This window comes from Coregonus clupeaformis, chromosome 6 (assembly GCF_020615455.1).
Source record: "Coregonus clupeaformis isolate EN_2021a chromosome 6, ASM2061545v1, whole genome shotgun sequence".
Classification (NCBI taxonomy): domain Eukaryota; kingdom Metazoa; phylum Chordata; class Actinopteri; order Salmoniformes; family Salmonidae; genus Coregonus; species Coregonus clupeaformis.
The window spans coordinates 42,849,694-42,867,646 of NC_059197.1; the positions used below are offsets into that span (position 1 = coordinate 42,849,694).

Below are 17,953 nucleotides of genomic sequence, written 5' to 3' on the forward strand. Positions count from 1 at the left end.
TGGCTATTTTTCTCCATAATTAAACTATACAAGTAAACCATAAGATAAAATTACAACTAAAACTGTATAAATTAACAAATACGTGAAGGTTATTGGTGATAGACACTTTATTTCTATGTTAAAAGCACAAAATGCAGCTATACAACACAACCTTATGCACAGAATGAACAGAGCAGTTACTTATTGTCGTGACAGTTTTTTTTGTAACAATGATACTCTGCATAAGACTCCATATATCTGAATGCATGACATAAGCTTTACCTGACGTCTGATACAGAGAAAATTATATTTTCCTTTTATTTTCTTCACCTAATTTGGCGTCTAAAACTATGACCCTGGCACAGTTAGTGTCTACACAGAAACTCTCTCACACACACTATCTCTCACTCACACACAGGCCCACTCTCTCATTAACTAAATGCATGATCAATCATACAATACAAAACAGCAAGACACCATTGGTTGAGAGACTGATTTTGCAATCGGCTACTGTAACTTCTCAACTAAACGATAGAGGACACAGATTTGCGGCACTGGTGTGTGTACGGGAACCGTCCAATCATAGCCTGCCTCTGAGGGCGGTATTGCCCGGCTCGGCCAATGACAGAGGAGGAGACTAGATTGGACGGTTGTCTAGGACAAGGCAGTGATACAGCTGATGTAGGAGCTCACTTTACTACAGTGTGTACTGTTGGTGAGCTCCTAATTAACTCTGATGCATTCTTGTGCTTGGTCAGCAAACTGTGGCAGTTGGATTCTTGTGTGTAAGGCGCAACTGTCAAATACACACTAACTCTCAGACACACACATACAAACACACCACCCAAACTCATGTACCCACACAGGCACACATATATTGAAATATATATAGCTATAACTGTATACTGTGTATAGGCTATTTATACTAATATATGCATGTATATATTGTATATAATCTACCACGTGAAAAACGGCATTGAGGACAATTGTTACAAGAGTGGTAGTGATAATAACAACTCATAAAAATATAGCAAACAGTAAAGATGACAGAAACACAGAATATAAGCTAAACACAAACAAGAACAACATCTCTTATTATTAAGAACTGGGGTAAAGACGATCTGCAAAAAGGTGTCACTGGCTAATACAACAAACTGGAGACAGACTGTCGCAGAAAGGCACAGGTGCACACGAGATCACTGAGACACGTATACAGACACCGAGCACGGAACAATAGGCTAGAGGTTTATTTACATCTGCATTATCCCCCCCACCCCCCTCTACACACTTCTATCTACAGTATTCCTTTTGCATCATCTTCATTCTTCATTATCATCTTCATTCATCATAATTCTTCTTCATCATCGGTATCATCTTTGTCATCGTCAGCGTTATCATCTTTGTCGCCATCACCGTCATGGTCATTGTGTTGGTCCTTAGGTAGTGGTTCACAGTGGTGTAAAGTACTTAAGTAAAAATACTTTAAAATACCACTTCAAGTAATTTTTTGGGGTATCTGTACTTTACTTTACTATTTATATTTTTGACAAGTTTTTATTTTACTCCACTACATTCCTAAAGAAAATAATGTACTTTTTACTCCATACATTTTCCCTGATACCCAAAAGTACTCGTTACATTTTGAATGCTTAACAGGACAGGAAAATGGTCAAATTCACGCACTTATCAAGAGAACATCCCTGGTCATCCCTACTGCCTCTGATCTGGCGGACTGACTAAACACAAATGCTTCATTTTTAAATTATGTCTGAGTGTAAAATAAATAGTCTGGTTTGCCTAATATAAGGAATTTGAAATGATTTATACTTTTACTTTTGATACTTAAGTATATTTTTGAAATTACATTTACTTTTGATACTTAAGTATATTTCAAATCAAATACTTTTACACTTTTCCTCAAGTAGTATTTTACTGGGTGACTTTCACTTTTACTTGAGTCATTTTCTATTAAGGTATCTTTATTTTTACTTGAGTATGACAATTGGGTACTTTTTCCACCACTGGTGGTTCAGTGGCAGATATGGTTGATCGTCGGTCAGGTGGGGGGCAGTCTGTTTGGGCTGACTCAGTTTTCAGCCTTAGCTTCAGGCTCTGGCTCTGGCTCCTTAGCTGTGTTTGGACAGAAGAGGGGGAATCAAGGAAACTCATATGACTTCATGAAAAGTCAGTCAGGTTGGGGTAGTCATTTCAAAGTGGCCGAAACAGGGGGGACCTAGGCATCGACTACAAAGAATAATTCCCAATGGTTGAACATAACTATGGATTGGTGTCAAGGGTGTTCTCAGGGGTGTGTGAGGGGTGAGTGGGTAGTGACAGTTGTCTCACCCTTGGACACGATTAGGGTCTCTGCCGTAGCCTCTTCGTCTCCAGGGGCCCTGCAATAGAACCAAGAGGACAGATGTTGGTTGTCATGGTGAACAGAGATAGAGAACACAGCCCCATAACATCAGAGCAGAAATGTAATCTACCAATCAGGCACAATTGCTGACTTACTTGGGCTTCTTCTCCTGATTGGAACTGCAGCGACATTTTCGGCCTAGAATGGACAACAAATCATTATCATGATCTTAATCAACAATCAAAGAGCATAAAATATGTGTGGCGTAGTTAGACTTACTGAAGTATGAAGACTTACTGAGGATGAGGAGGATGCCCAGCGTGAAGAGTACCACGCCAAAGACCAGTCCACAGATCCGCAGGCTATGATAGTCTACACAGAGACAGAGACACATAGAGAGGAGGGACATCTACTTATGAAAGTCTTCTTTCATGGCTATTGGAACATTGTCAGTTGATGGGAAAGAGCATCAAGATGCACTAACAGTGGTCTGCTTACCATAGACAAATGGGTTCACCTCTTTCTTTTCCTTTTTACCATCTGAAAATACAGGCACAGAGAAAGGCAAGGCAATGAGATACTAGCTGTATCGAACATCTAACAATCATAGCAGTTTTCAATGCTGTACATACAGTACCAGTCAAAAGTCAAAAGTTTGGACACACCTACTCATTCAAGGGTGTTTCTTAATTTTTACTATTTTCTACTTTGTAGAATAATAGTGAAGACATCAACACCATGAAGTAACAAATATGGAATCATGTAGTAACCAAAAAAGTGTTAAAGAAATCAAAATATATTTTATGTTTGAGTTTTTGAAATAGCCACCCTTTGCCTTGATGACAGCTTTGCATACTCTTGGCATTCTCTCAACCAGCTTCATGAGGTAGTCACCTGGAATGCATTTCAATTAACAGGTGAGCCTTCTTAAAAGTTAATTTGTGGAATTCCTTTCCTTCTTAATGCGTTTGAGCCAATCAGTTGTGTTGTGACAAGGTAGGTGGGGGTATACAGAAGATAGCCCTATTTGGTAAAAGACCAAGTACATATTATGGCAAGAACAGCTCAAATAAGCAAAGAGAAACAACAGTCCATCATTACTTTAAGACAGGAAGGTCAGTCAATATGGAACATTTCAAGAACTTTGAAAGTTTCTTCAAGTGCAGTCGAAAAAACCATCAAGCGCTATGATGAAACTGGCTCTCAAGAGGACAGCCACAGGACTGGAAGACCCAGAGTTACCTCTGCTGCAGAGGATAAGTTCATTAGAGTTACCAGCCTCAGAAATTGCAGCCCAAATAAATGCTTCACAGAGTTCAAGTAACAGACACATCTCAACATCAACTGTTCAGAGGAGACTGTGTGAATCAGGCCTTTATGGTCGAATTGCTGCAAAGAAACCACTACTAAAGGACACCAATAAGAAGAGACTTGCTTGGGCCAAGAAACACGAGCAATGGACATCATAAATGTGTCCTTTGGTCTGGAGTCCAAATTTGAGATTCTTGGTTCTAACCGCCGTTTCTTTGTGAGACGCAGTGTGGGTGAACGGATGATCTCTGCATGTGTAGTTCCCACCGTAAAGCATGGAGGAGGAGGTGTTATGGTTTGGGGGTGCTTAGCTGGTGACACTGTCTGTGATTTATTTAGAATTCAAGGCACACTTAACCAGCATGGCTACTATAGCATTCTGCAGCGATACGCTATCCCATCTGGTTTGGGCTTAGTGGGACTATCATTTGTTTTTCAACAGGACATTGACCCAACACACCTCCAGGCTGTGTAAGGGCTATTTTACCAAAAAGGAGCGTGATGGATTGCTGCATCAGATGACCTGGCCTCCACAATCCCCCGACCTCAACCCAATTGAGATGGTTTGGGATGAGTCAACAAGTGCTCAGCATATGTGGGAACTCTTTCAAGACTGTTGGAAAAGCATTCCAGGTGAAGCTGGTTGAGAGAATGTGAAGTGTGCAAAGCTGTCATCAAGGCAAAGGGTGGCTATTTGAAGAATCTCAAATATCAAATATAGTTTTATTTGTTCAACACTTTTTTGTTTTCTACATGATTCCATATGTGTTATTTCATATTTTTGATGTCTTCACTATTATTCTACAATTTAAAAAATAGTTAAAATAAAGAAAAACCCTTGAATGAGTAGGTGTGTCCAAACTTTTGACTTGTAGTGCACCTAACAGTATAATGGGGCTGGGCTTAACATGGCTAAACACATTGATTACACACAGGTTACTCACCCTCAGCATTTGGGTCTGCTACTACTAAGAGAGAGAGAGAGAGAGAGGGAGAGAGAGAGAGAGAGAGAGACAGAGAGAGAGAGAGACTCTTATGATTTCTTAGAACAGAATTCAAAATTCTGATGGTCTTTATTGGCTCTTATTTTAACTACAATAAGATGTCACATCCAGAGCTTGGATAGGGATCTTGACAGGTTACGGTATTCACATCCGGTTGTGAAATGGCACTGGCCTTGTGGATGATTCGTTGAATGGACCGTCTCAGTTATCCCCCTGTCCTCCTCCTCCCCTACTCTATTCTTCCAACCCTCGCTCCCTGTGTCAATTAATTTCCTAAATTCCCATCAGCAAACACTGTCCGGCCCATTGCACAAACCCCAGACCTTCTATCTGCTACACTACCCCATTGTGTGTGCGTGTATGCGTGCGTGTGTGTGCACTCTACTCAGCATGTGTATTCACATCAACAGACAGGGAGTCACACAGAATGGGGAGTCAGTGCATGAAAAACATTGAATTATAGTGGGAGGGAGATGAATGGAGGATAATGTACATCTAGAGATGGAGAAATGGAAGAGGGAAAAGGAGAGATGTATAGTCTGGAGACAGAAACGAGACAAAATAAGAAAGGGTGAAAGAAAGAGAAAACAGAACAGGCAGTGTGAACAAAACACAGATGAAAGAATGGAGAGGATACGGAACGGGTGTCAGGAAAAATGGAAGGAGGGCAGGAAAAGAGTGAGGTCGAAAAGAATGTGAAGTGAACAGAGGTGGGAAGGAGGGCAGGAAAAGAGGGAGGTCGAAAAGAATGTGAAGTGAACAGAGGTGGGAAAACACAAAAGCAATAGAATGTGGAATGTTAGTCTGATTGACAAACAAGAAAGAGTGAGAGGCAAATGTGACAGGTTAAAGGACATATTCATAGCCTGTTATACACTAAAAAGTATTAGTAAGTTCATGGTATGTAAGGATCTTAAAATATCTAAGGTTAAAAAGATTATGCATCCAGTACTAGTTCATAGAGATTGATAAAATGCATAAATGTGTTTAAAATCCGTCAAGAGTCAAAGGGTTAATATTGTAAGAGGAATGTGTAAATGTTATATTGACTACTTTATTTTGTGGTGCCTAATTTAAGGGTAAAAGTGTTCATCTGTGATCTACTAAATGCTCTTAATCTATGAGCCTGAGATCGATTGCTCTGGTCTCCACCCAACTTCCTGGGGAAATCGCGGTCTTTTTCTCATTACACTAAATTTGTCAGTGAGGAAACATAACTGCGTCACGTTCGTGATTATTTCTCCCCTTTTTCAGGTATGTTATTGATATAAAACGAGTTAATTTGAATGTAATAACTTGCTAACCTGTGAAGAGAGTTTAAGGTATGTGTTAGTAACATCTTGAGGAAGTTAGAGTTAAGTTGAAGAGAGTTATTAGGTGCGTGTGTGACTGTAATCTGCTTGGTTGCAGCGATATAGCTTCGTACTGAGAGTAGCTGCCATTTTATGCTAATTGTGAATGAATATGTGCGTTGTTAATAATATATTTGGGGTTATTTGTATAATGTGTTTCGAATACTTTGTTGACATGGTTGATAAATGTAGTTATGGGTTACTGAGCTAAAGCTACTTTGTGTTTGACAGTTATATTGAAACATTTGTATATGTTTTAGTGAATTACAGTTTATGCTGTTGTGACTTGAATAAGCTTTGTACCCTACAAAACTCTGGTTCCTGTAGATCTGTTGTTCTGTAAAATGTGGTATTTTTGTAAAATCATTACACTAAATTTGTCAGTGAGGAAACATAACTGCGTCACGTTCGTGATTATTTCTCCCCTTTTTCAGGGGTGTAACACAAACAGTGTGGATAACACCAGAAGACATGACATGGATGGCTCAGTTGCTCTCTCAAGTGATGTATTGAACCTATGACTTCACGTTTAGATTCTTAACGGCATAACAAGAGTGTGGAAGAGTTACACAGTTCCTGTGTGTGTGTGTCACGGCCTAAATATACTTGTGATATACAATATATTACATTATACTTGGGATATACATATCAACACCCACACGCACTGTACAATGCATGCAAAGGAAGGAAGCCACAGGCTCCAGAATAAGTTAGTCCATTAATGTTCAGTCAAAACCCAATGCCTGCCATGTCATGACACGGCCCTCCCCTGTGTCTCCTGCCTCCCTGTGGATAGTGCGGTAGTCATGCTGGTGTTGGTGGTAGTGGTGGAGGGGAGGAGGGGGCACTTACCAGCCACATACACCATGAGTGAAAAGAGGAAGAACAGAATAGTTTCCATGGTAACTGCAGAAAGAGAGAGAGAAAGAAATAGAGCGAGAGAGAACCGTGTTAGTGGATTACATGCCACACACACATACACACCAAGACACACATGCTCACACAGACACATATGTAAGGTTGGAAAACGGCCCCCTCATTACCTCTCCCCCTTCTATTGAAACAACCTGTTGAGTAACCCCACTAACCTTTATTCTTGTTACATAACAATACATGTATAGAATATTGGAATGGACACTCTTGGAATGTTCCTAGTTCCCTATGGAGGCCAGAGTGAATTGGCCCACTTCCCCATGTGTCACATACGTACACACATGTATATATATATATATGATGTCACAAAGGACCACACACAGGCACAGATCACTAATTACCCTCATTACAAGTCAAGAGATGACATTTACATTTTTTACATTTACGTCATTTAGCAGACGCTCTTATCCAGAGCGACTTACAGGAGCAATTAGGGTTAAGTGCCTTGCTTAAGGGCACATCGACAGATTTTTCACCTAGTCGGCGCGGGGATTAGAACCAGCGACCTTTCGGTTACTGGCACAACGCTCTTACCCACTAAGCTACCTGCCGCCCCGGAGCAATCTCTTACCCACTAAGCTACCTGACAACGGAGCAATCTCTGAGAAATTGTTTCTTTAGTCCAGTATTGGTCTTTCAGGTTCCAAGTACCACAATCCTAAAATGGTGGATACCTCACATTAACTGGATCAATACCAATCAAGTGTCTCATTTTCAGTTACATTCTCAAACCAGTACTACACAGACATCTTGGTGGGAATAGAAACTAGATGTAAAAGTTGCCAAGCTGCTGGAGAAATTAGAGTAACGGGTTGAAGATGAGCCAATTACAGACAAAATACAGATGGTTACAATACTACAGTAGAATACTTGTATTCAGGCTTTTTAAGGAAAGAAACTTGCCCTCTAGGCAAAGAGATGACAACAATCCCTCCATTACTTTTCCTCTCCTCTCCTAGCTTTTCTCGTCTCTCTACCCATCTATGTCCTCCATGTTATGTGCCCCACTTCCCATGGAACATATCCTTTATTGATCCCACCATGCAGATTGTGGGGGAGAGAATACATTTGACTAAACAGGACCTAAGTCATTAGCATATTTGCTTAGCATCACAGTCCAGATGCTGTTTGTGTAGCAACTCCCTTAAAGACCTTGCCCTAGAAACAGCTTTAAGTGCCGAGCCCAGCCCCATGGCCACAGGTTGAAGTTTTTTGGGATGAATCATGTTCTGGAGGAAGGTAATTTGCTCAATGATAGGGCACTTGGTAGTAATTGAGCAACAAATGGCCTAATGAACTGGGAGAGAGTGGCTTCACAGCACACATGATGTTGTCATGTTGAATCCTGGCAATTATTCACAGAGCTACACATTTTACATATTTGTAATTCATGGCATTAAGAGCATTGCATGTAAAAGCCAAACTGACCTCTCAGTCTATGTCACGATCGTCGACTGATGAAGCGGACCAAGGCGCAGCGTGATAAGCGTACATTCTTTATTAGTGTACACAACACGAACCAAAACAATAAACAAACGATACGTGAAGTCCTAGGTTACAACACAAACCTCTACGGAACAAGATCCCACAAAATACTAGTGCCAAACAGGCTGCCTAAGTATGGTCCCCAATCAGAGACAACGAGCTACAGCTGTCTCTGATTGGGAACCACCCTGGCCAACATAGATATAAACGATCTAGAACAAAAGCATAGAAAATGTAACAGAAACTCCACACCCTGGCTCAACATTTAAGAGTCCCCCGAGCCAGGGCGTGACAGTACCCCCCCCCCAAAGGCGCGGACTGCGACTGCGCCACACCAAAACAACGGGGTAGGGGCCGGGTGGGCATTCCGCCTTGGAGGTGGATCCGGCTCCGGGTGTGACCACCACTCTCTCTCTACCCCCCCGTAGCGCCATTGGTCTGGTCTGGCCCCGCTGGCCGGAGCTGGACTGGACACCGGTGGAGCGGATTGCTCTGGCTCCGGTGTGGAGCAGCTGACCGGTGCCGGACCAGGCACCGGTGGAACAGGCACGGACCGTGCCGGACTGACGAAGCGCACCACTGGCTTGGTGCGGGGAGCAGGAACGGGCCGGACCGGGCTGACGACGCACACCACTGGCTTGGTGCGGGGAGCAGGACGGGCCGGACCGGGCTGACGACGCGCACCACTGGCTTGGTGCGGGGAGCAGGAACGTGCCGGACCGGGCTGGCGACGCGCACCACTGGCTTGGTGCGAGGGGCAGGAACGGGCCGGACCGGGCTGGCGACGCGCACCACAGGCTTGGTGCGGGGAGCAGGAACAGGCCGGACCGGGCTGACGACGCGCACCACAGGCTTGGTGCGAGGGACAGGAACAGGCCGGGCTGGACTGTGGAGACAGACTGGAGGTCTGGAGCGGAGAGCTGACACAACCCGTCCTGGCTGAATGCCTATTTCCACACAATCTGTGTGAGGCATCAGCACAGGACGTACAGGGCTGTGCACTCGTACTGGCACTACAGCACGTGGCACTGGCGCAGGATTTCCGGGACCGAGGAGGGGTATTGGAGGCCACGAGCGTTGAGCCGGCACACTCCGTCCTGGCTGCATGCCCACCTTAGCACGACACGTGCGTGGTGCTAGCACAGGACGTACAGGACTGTGCCTGAACACTCGCGGCACAGTACGTGGCTCCACATAACACGGAACCTGCCCAGTCTCACGCTGCCTAGCCTGAGTACGGGGAGTTGGCTCTGCTCTACCTCTAGGCTCCACCAACCACCCTTCCAGCCCCCCAAACCTGGTGGCCTCCTCTCCTAGTCCGCCGATTCGTCCTGTAGCTGCCTCCAGCAGCCCCGTCGTCCATGCCGTGTGCCCCCAAAAAAAATAATTATTGGGGTTGCCTCTCGCGTGTCCATCGTCGACACGGTTGCCGCCATTTCTCCTCTCCTGCCTGGGCATTTATTTTTGCCCATGGCCCTCTGCCCGCGAATATGTCCTCCCAAGACCACCATTCGCCCACCTGGGACATCGCCAACTTCTCCTCCTGGGCACGCTGCTTGGTCCTCTGGTGGTGGGATCTTCTGTCACGATCGTCGACTGATGAAGCGGACCAAGGCGCAGCGTGATAAGCGTACATTCTTTATTAGTGTACACAACACGAACCAAAACAATAAACAAACGATACGTGAAGTCCTAGGTTACAACACAAACCTCTACGGAAAAAGATCCCACAAAATACTAGTGCCAAACAGGCTGCCTAAGTATGGTCCCCAATCAGAGACAACGAGCTACAGCTGTCTCTGATTGGGAACCACCCTGGCCAACATAGATATAAACAATCTAGAACAAAAGCATAGAAAATGTAATAGAAACTCCATACCCTGGCTCAACATTTAAGAGTCCCCCGAGCCAGGGCGTGACAGTCTAGTACAGTACATCTCTGTACACAGTTATGTGGATTCATTTGAGTCCGTAAACTGGCTGCATGTTTTACCTGGTTGCATGTTATCACTATTCTACCCAGTTACAGTATATGTGCATTATATTGAGGTGGATTTTTTAGTGGACTATGAGATCAAACGGAGTTAATCACGAACATATAGGTAGAATTCTCTGTTGCTAGGCAATAACTTGAATGGTTCCTTTCACTAGGTTTGTGTGTGTGTAAAATGGGCATCTGACCTGTCATTGGGTCATTCTACAGTTGTCTTATTTTATCTTTGACTGCAACCAGACTATGACCCTGTGGCTTTCCTTAGGCATATCCCTGGAACGAGCCAGGGTTGAACAGAGTTCAGGCTAAACCCTTTGTCTCTCCTTGGCTATCTTCTTGATTGATTACAGCATGATGGGGTGGGGTTTGTGTACGTTCGAGAGATTGAGTGTGGACCTGTCATGTCCAACAATCAATCTTCAGGTCAAGCCAGGGTGAACCAGGGTTGAACAGAGTTTAAAATTGAACATGATTGTTTTTGCATGACAAGGGTGTGATTAATTGTAATAATATTGCTTCTAAAATGAATGACAGTCAAATTTAGCCCTATCATAGACTAAGGGAGTGGGCGGAGCGGTAGAGAGCGGGAAACTGAAGATAATGGTAGGAGATCCTAAGAGGGAGGGGCTTTGAGCTGGGATGTGTGTGAATGGGAATATATAGACAGAGAGCGGAGAGGAAGAGGGAAGCTACTACTCTGCAGACCAGCTCGGCTTTGTTGAATTGTAATAAAGTCAATCTTGATTTTTCAAAAACTCTGGAAGAACTTTGATTTTAAATAAAGTATAGTGATTATTTTCCACAACAATATGCCTGCTGTTTTCTATATCCAGACAGGTTCTGGGTTATGACTGGGACCATAGCACTCAACCACCAGTCACTATGGAGCAGACATTAGTGGGTTGTTATTTCTCACTCTGTGATGTTGTGTCTACTCCAACCACCCTCCTTAGCTGCACTAAGCAGAACAATATTGTATTCATGATCCTCTCATTCAGTCAGTCACGACCCATCCTGACCCTATAGCCCTGGTCTATTAATTAGAAGGAGATACACAGGCAGGAAGGAAGTCTACAGTGTGGATGGTGAGGAAAGGGTTAATCTGCTTGGTGATTGAGGCTTAACAGCTGCTACAACCTCAATAAAGAAGTTCCTGACACCATGAAGCTCTGCTCTGTGACTTTGACCGTGAACTTTACATCCTCGCGTTGTTCAGTACAGCAGTTTTATCCTCTTCCTTATTCAATCATCACATCCTGTCCTATTTATCCATCTGGTATTTATAGAGAGAGGAATAGAGGGATGGATGGATAGATGGAGGCATAGAGATATAAAGAGAGTGAGGAAGAGAGGAGCCCACGTAGAACTCTTACACATAGCTACCTTGCTAATGGTACTGATAGTGCATAAACACAGCGAGGGTAAAGGCTAAAGGCTAAGTGACACCTTGGATAATAATAATTTGCCATTTAGCAGACGCTTTTATCCAAAGCGACTTACAGTCATGCGTGCATACATTTTTTTTGTGTATGGGTGGTCCCGGGGATCGAACCCACTACCTTGGCGTTACAAGCGCCGTGCTCTACCAGCTGAGCCACAGAGGACCACTGGATGACCTCTAGGGGGATTAGGCACCCTTATCAACACTCCAGAATTCTGCTACTAGTCTACACTATATTAGACACAATAAAAACACAGGACTGAGGCATACAGTACAAGCTATAAATCCACCCAGCACAAAGGATTTACATTCAAAACCCTTTTATCCTTTTCAACAAGCTGAAAAGGAGGGATAGGAAAAGGATGACAGTGAATGGGGCGAGGGAGGAGGCTGTGGCATGATAGCAAATACAAGCCACCGAGATCCATACAGTAGTGTTTACCTCAGAGTAGAATCTTTATATTGACAGTAGGGCTCTGCGATATGGCCTAAAAATCAAATTTTATGGGCGATTCACGATCTATATCTCTAAAGAAAAGGTCAAATGCACTGCATTTCAAACAGCCAGCAATAAACTAATGAATTAAGGGCTTTTGAAATTATACTTAGGCTACATTTTCCAGAATCAATGTTCATTGATACCCCTATTTTAGTAGTGTCTGCTCTGCGTGCAATTTGAGGAGGTAAGACTTAAAAAGGGTATTGTTAGAAAGGTTAACTTCTCCTCTATCACAGTAAAATAATGTCTCAGTGTGTTTTCGTGTCCATATGACCGATTCTGTTGGACCAAACCTCAAATGCGAATAACGAGTTGAAACCGCTTGTCTGAGAGGAAGACGTAATCTCTCATCTTTGTTGTTGTGAGTGGAAAGGGGAGGGACTTGGTGTGTGTGTACATGGGAAGGTGCACACGGCACAGAAGGAGTGAAGGAGATGAGACGAAAAAGACAACATGAGAATAAGCGGACATAAACGTTCAAGAAAACTGAAAAAATAAAAATATTGCGATACAGGCATTTGGAATTGCGCTAAACCATACATTCTAATTAATTGCATTAATTCTATATATCGCCTAGCCTTAACTGACAGTGAGGAATGACCTGCTGTCTACTGTCTAACGACAAGGACCAGTGGGAAAGTGCAATACAACCAGTTCAACCTCTCAGATCAGAGGTTGCCAAGTTGGTCGTATCTCTCAGAATCCCGTGGGAAAGCTGCTGTTTGGGGAGTGGCACTGCCAGCCAGACCAGTGCTAGTGACAAACACTCAAGTTCATCTCCCTTGTTAGAAATGAGAAGTGCCACCCGATGCACTGGCCTCTATGCCTCTCCTTAACCTACTTTTGTCACTCCATTGTTTGTCGGTGTCGCGTTTCAGTCCCGTGGTGCTGCCAGCACTGCCCTTTGTCTGAGGGACAAGGGAAGGGTAGGGAAGAGGGGGAAAGGCAAGCAGAAACTGAGGCAGAAGCAGCGGTATCCTCAGGTGAAGTCGGTGTAGACATCTACAGAAGCAACAAACCCAGGGAGGGAGCTATGACTCAAGCCCAAGACATGAATGATGAATTATGCATGTGGAAGAAGACAGACAGGGAGGGAAAAACAATTGAAATAAACATCATAGTGGAAATGCTGTCGGGTGTTGTGACCCGTTGTTTATCTTCCTTGTCTGTGTGAGTGTGAATCTTTTCACACCTGAACGCTCACACCTTTGTTTGCAAGTGTCTAGGCCATTATCAAACCTACACTCTTGGAAAAAAGGGTTCCAAAAGGTTTTTTTCGGCTGTCCCTATAGAAGAACCCTTTCTGGTTCCAGGTAGAACCCTTTTTGGTTCCAGGGTTCTACATGGAACTCAAAAGGGTTCTACCTGGAACCAAAAAGGGTTCTTCAAAGGGTTCTCCTATGGGGACAGACGAAGAACCCTTTTAGGTTCTAGATAGCACCTTTTTTTCTAAGAGTGTAGAGTGTATGGCTTTGTGGAATGATATCTGGGAGCGTTGTGATCTAATCGCTGGAGCTTGTTTTCTCTCTGGATCTTACCCAGTATGGATATTACTATGTCAATTTGACACTGATTACTATCTCTCTGGGACACACAGGCTCATGTAAAAGTGCCCATATCTAGGTGTTTGGGAGGTAGGTCAGGTGTTGATTGGCATTTGGAGAGTGCAGAATGAGAATATATCTACCCCATCTCTCTGTCTCACTGACTCTGGGAACAAAAAAAAAATGCTACTCTTACCTGAGACAAACCCCTCTATTACTGACAATATGATTTTAGAGTACCTCTCTGGTGATGAAATATACATGTACCTACGAAAATAAATAGGGTGTTGGGCTACCACGAGCCACCAGTACAGCTTCAATGCGCCTTGGTATAGATTCTACAAGTGTCTGGAACTCTTTTGGAGGGATGCGACACCCTTCTCCCATAAGTGTTCAATTGGGTTGAGATCTGGTGACTGAGACGGCCTTGGCATATCGTTTTCATGCTCATCAAATCATACAGTGACCACTCGTGCCCTGTGAATGGGGGGGCATTGTCATCCTATGGAGGTATAGCCATTATCATCCTGGACGAGATGGATAGAAATGGTTCACCATAGGTTGAAGGTGATCACCCAGAATGGCTGTGTATTTATTGACGTTTACCTTGCCCTTCTAAGGGGCTAGCTGCCAGAATCCTCATTTACTGAAATGTTTCCCTTATTTTGGCAGTTACCTGTAGCTCTCCACAATGCAGCTGCCTCTGATTAGCTCTCAGGTGTGTGTGTGTGTGTGTGTGTGTGTGTGTGTGTGTGTGTGTGTGTGTGTGTGTGTGTGTGTGTGTGTGTGTGTGTGTGTGTGTGTGTGTGTGTGTGTGTGTGTGTGTGTGTGTGTGTGTGTGTGTGTGTGTGTGTGTGTGTGTGTGTGTGTGTGTGTGTGTGTGCCTCATCTGTCGCTCTACTACAACTTGCTCATTCTCATTATGTGATCCAGCATTATTATAATAAAACCCAAACAGAACAAGCAAATGATGAATTTGGGCAAAATACAGGTCATCAATATCCTTTCTGGAGCAGGAACCATGGCTTATGGCTTAACATCTTTGCCATCATGATGATAGTAAATCTCCATGACAACAAGACATTGGACGTGCCTCCTGCCATGGTGCCGGGATATTGCTATGGCAACCATTTCCATCAGGTGACTACTATTTGAAGTACCAAATACTGTCGGTGAGGGATGTGTGCCGAGGGGAGGGAAGTGGGCTCAAGATAGTATCATCAAGAAACATTTTAGTACGTGAGGAGAGGAGAAAGGGGTGGGGCACCGTGATTCAAATGTTAAGTCATGTGTGTTCACGCTCAACATAAGCCTTTATTCAACAGTGTCTTTCCACTGGAAGAGTGCCTTTTCATATTTTAAGTAGAAATATATTATATTAAGTGCCCTTTAATTAATATAGACCACATGGAAAATTCTATAAATCAGATTTTATTATGATACAAATAGTTGCTAAAGTGACAAAATTCGGCATTTTGACATTGAGAAGATTTTAACACACTTAACTCCAACGTTTCTCCAAGTTCTCCTCATCGTTGTAAAGCCCTAGTTATTTTGTTGCTTTGACAAAGTCCTTTTTGAAGATTATAATTTACTTCATGTGATTAGTGATTCATCCAATCTCATGAAATGTCTGTCCTTATTTTATGATCAACCCTGCTATGTGAACTGAACTCTCGTTTTAATATGGTGAAACTATTAATTTCTAAAATATTTTTTCAAAAGAAACATTGCACATCTAATAGTCAGATCATAGTTAAAGCAGGTGAGCTGATTCTACTCCTTTTGGTAATGTTCTGGTGTTTTGTGGTGGAAAACTGAGCGAGTCGACCATAACACATTAACCCTGTTACCCAGAAAGACCGGCTATAAATGAACATGTTTTTGTGAAGCTTGCGTTCAACTGCCCCTCCCTATTGCACACAACAAGCTTCCATTCCCCCTGTCACATGGGGATTGATGGCTTATTTAAGATGAAATTATCAACTCTGTTACAGTCAACCCTGTTACTCTATTTGGCACTTAATAGGCACTTACTATAGTCATTTTTCAATTTAACCTCGAGATGCTAAAACGTGTTTTTTATTTAGTCGAACATGTGTTGTTTATGAAAGAATGTTAAAATAAGGTGAAATAGACTAAAGTACACTACCCAAAAGGTTCTCATTTGGTGGAACGACCCAACAGCTCATGACAACCACATTAACATAAGTGTCTCAGTTTTATTATTGTAGCCTACCTATCACATAGGCTTACCATCATCCACGGATAAGCTTTTTTCGCGCACCAGACCGCTGCCCAAATGGAGACAGGGAGGAACAATAACTCCCGAATAATTGTATCAGTTGGTATATTATAGCATTGCCTAAAGTGTGTCTCTGGTGTTACCTACATTACGAACTAGACGTAGTTTGCATAACTTGTGCATGAGTGTGTTTTAGAATATTCAAAGCCGAGATAGTTTAGCTCATCATGGACACCGTGCCTAACCCGAGCTCCGCGAGTCTGCCACTTTCTCCGATCCTAACCTGTGCCAGTATTGTGGACAGAGGAGTTTTCAAGCGCTTCAAATAATTCGTTCTACATACCATTTAGACCTATTTAGCCTAGGACTAATTATACAAACTGTTGCATGTTTCTGCTCTGCTGCACTGCACGAAACGACTTGGCTGACCTAACATCATACACTGCCACTGTGAAAAGGACACACCCTCACCGCGCTAGAATAGATGACATACAAAACAAGTCGACACTACATAGCTCAGGCCCATTTGAAAAAAGATAATGCTTATACAGACGTTATTTTTGCAAAATAATATAAAATGCAATGAGTTTTTTTTTTTATATCCATCATGCAGCTTATATTAGGCATGCGCAGGCCTACACACATTGAGACAAGTTGAAGTTCTCAATACATAATTCACATAAATATTTCAGAAAATTAAATGTTGCCTATATTATTTATTTGCCAATACACCCCACTCACGTTAAAACCCACATATTTGAGCAGAAACCAGATTCCAAACATTTAGCTCCAACTGGGCAGACAGTAACACACTGTAAATATGAGAACGCACACGCCCCTTTTAAATTATATCGAAAAACAAACATGCCCATCTTATCTTCTTACCTCTTTCTATTTTCTTGACGTTGACCTACAAATTGATTGACCCCAATCCAATCAATGACAATGATCAATGTTCAGCTTCTTCTCTCAAAGCGTTTTTATTGTTCCAATTTTTATGATCTGTGCCTTCTCACTGTTCAGTTGCAGTCCACAAAGGGTTCTTGATCGAGTCGCACTCTTAGAATGCAAAACGTAAGAATAGTTTGCCAATGTCTTTGTTGGAGAATCTCAATGTTTCTTCTGTTTTTATTGATTCCAAAACGTCTCTTGATGTCTATCACGTTATGTCTGTCTCTCACTCTCTCTGTCTCTGTTGATGTTTGTGAGCATCTAGCCATCTACCCGTAGCTTTGCGCGCGTCTCCCCGTCGGTGAATGTGGTACCCAATCGATTGTGTTTTAGATGTAAGCTACAGTGTATTATGTGTTAAACCATCAATATTGGGAGACTAGAGAGAGAGATTTACATTAGGGAGCAGTCGAAATGTACACAATTGTTACCTATAGGACAATGGGGGAGGGTCATGCTTTTTCAATTTCAGTCAGGGGGGGGTTTAGTATTTTTTTTATTTAGTCCAAGGGAGGGTCATGTCATTTTTAATCGATTAAAATGTGATACTGCTCAGGGTTTGAGAAGAGAGACAGAAAGAGAGAGAGAGAGAGAGAGAGAGAGAGAGAGAGAGAGAGAGAGAGAGAGAGAGAGAGAGAGAGAGAGAGAGAGAGAGAGAGAGAGAGAGAGAGAGAGAGAGAGAGAGAGAGAGAGAGATTTGCATTAGGGAGCAGTGGCAATGTACACAAATGTTACCTGGAGGAAAATAGTGGTAGGTCATGTTTTTTAAATTTCAGTCAGTGGGAGGGTTTAGTATTTCAAAAATTTAGTCCAGGGGAGGGTCATGTAATTTGTAATTGATCAAATGTCCTATTGCT

The 17,953-nt window shown here is 42.9% G+C and overlaps 1 protein-coding gene across 3 annotated transcripts; it reads right to left on the bottom strand.

The window, feature by feature from the left end:
* Window positions 1-1,929: 1,929 nt before the first annotated feature.
* On the bottom strand, window positions 1,930-17,575 carry LOC121567395 (FXYD domain-containing ion transport regulator 6). 3 transcript variants are annotated; one of them, XM_041877417.2, is made up of 8 exons: window positions 17,031-17,575; window positions 6,858-6,911; window positions 4,594-4,617; window positions 2,837-2,878; window positions 2,636-2,710; window positions 2,494-2,536; window positions 2,326-2,375; window positions 1,930-2,109 (listed from the first exon to the last, which is right to left on the bottom strand). In XM_041877417.2, the coding sequence occupies exons 2-8, from the start codon at window positions 6,904-6,906 to the stop codon at window positions 2,066-2,068; spliced, it is 327 nt and encodes a 108-aa protein (XP_041733351.1). In that variant the 5' UTR covers window positions 6,907-6,911; window positions 17,031-17,575; the 3' UTR covers window positions 1,930-2,065. The 3 variants fall into 3 exon arrangements, with proteins under 3 accessions (XP_041733351.1, XP_041733350.1, XP_041733349.1); XM_041877416.2 differs by having other exon boundaries at window positions 2,618-2,710; window positions 4,594-4,614; window positions 17,031-17,572; XM_041877415.2 differs by having other exon boundaries at window positions 2,618-2,710; window positions 17,031-17,571.
* Window positions 17,576-17,953: the final 378 nt, after the last annotated feature.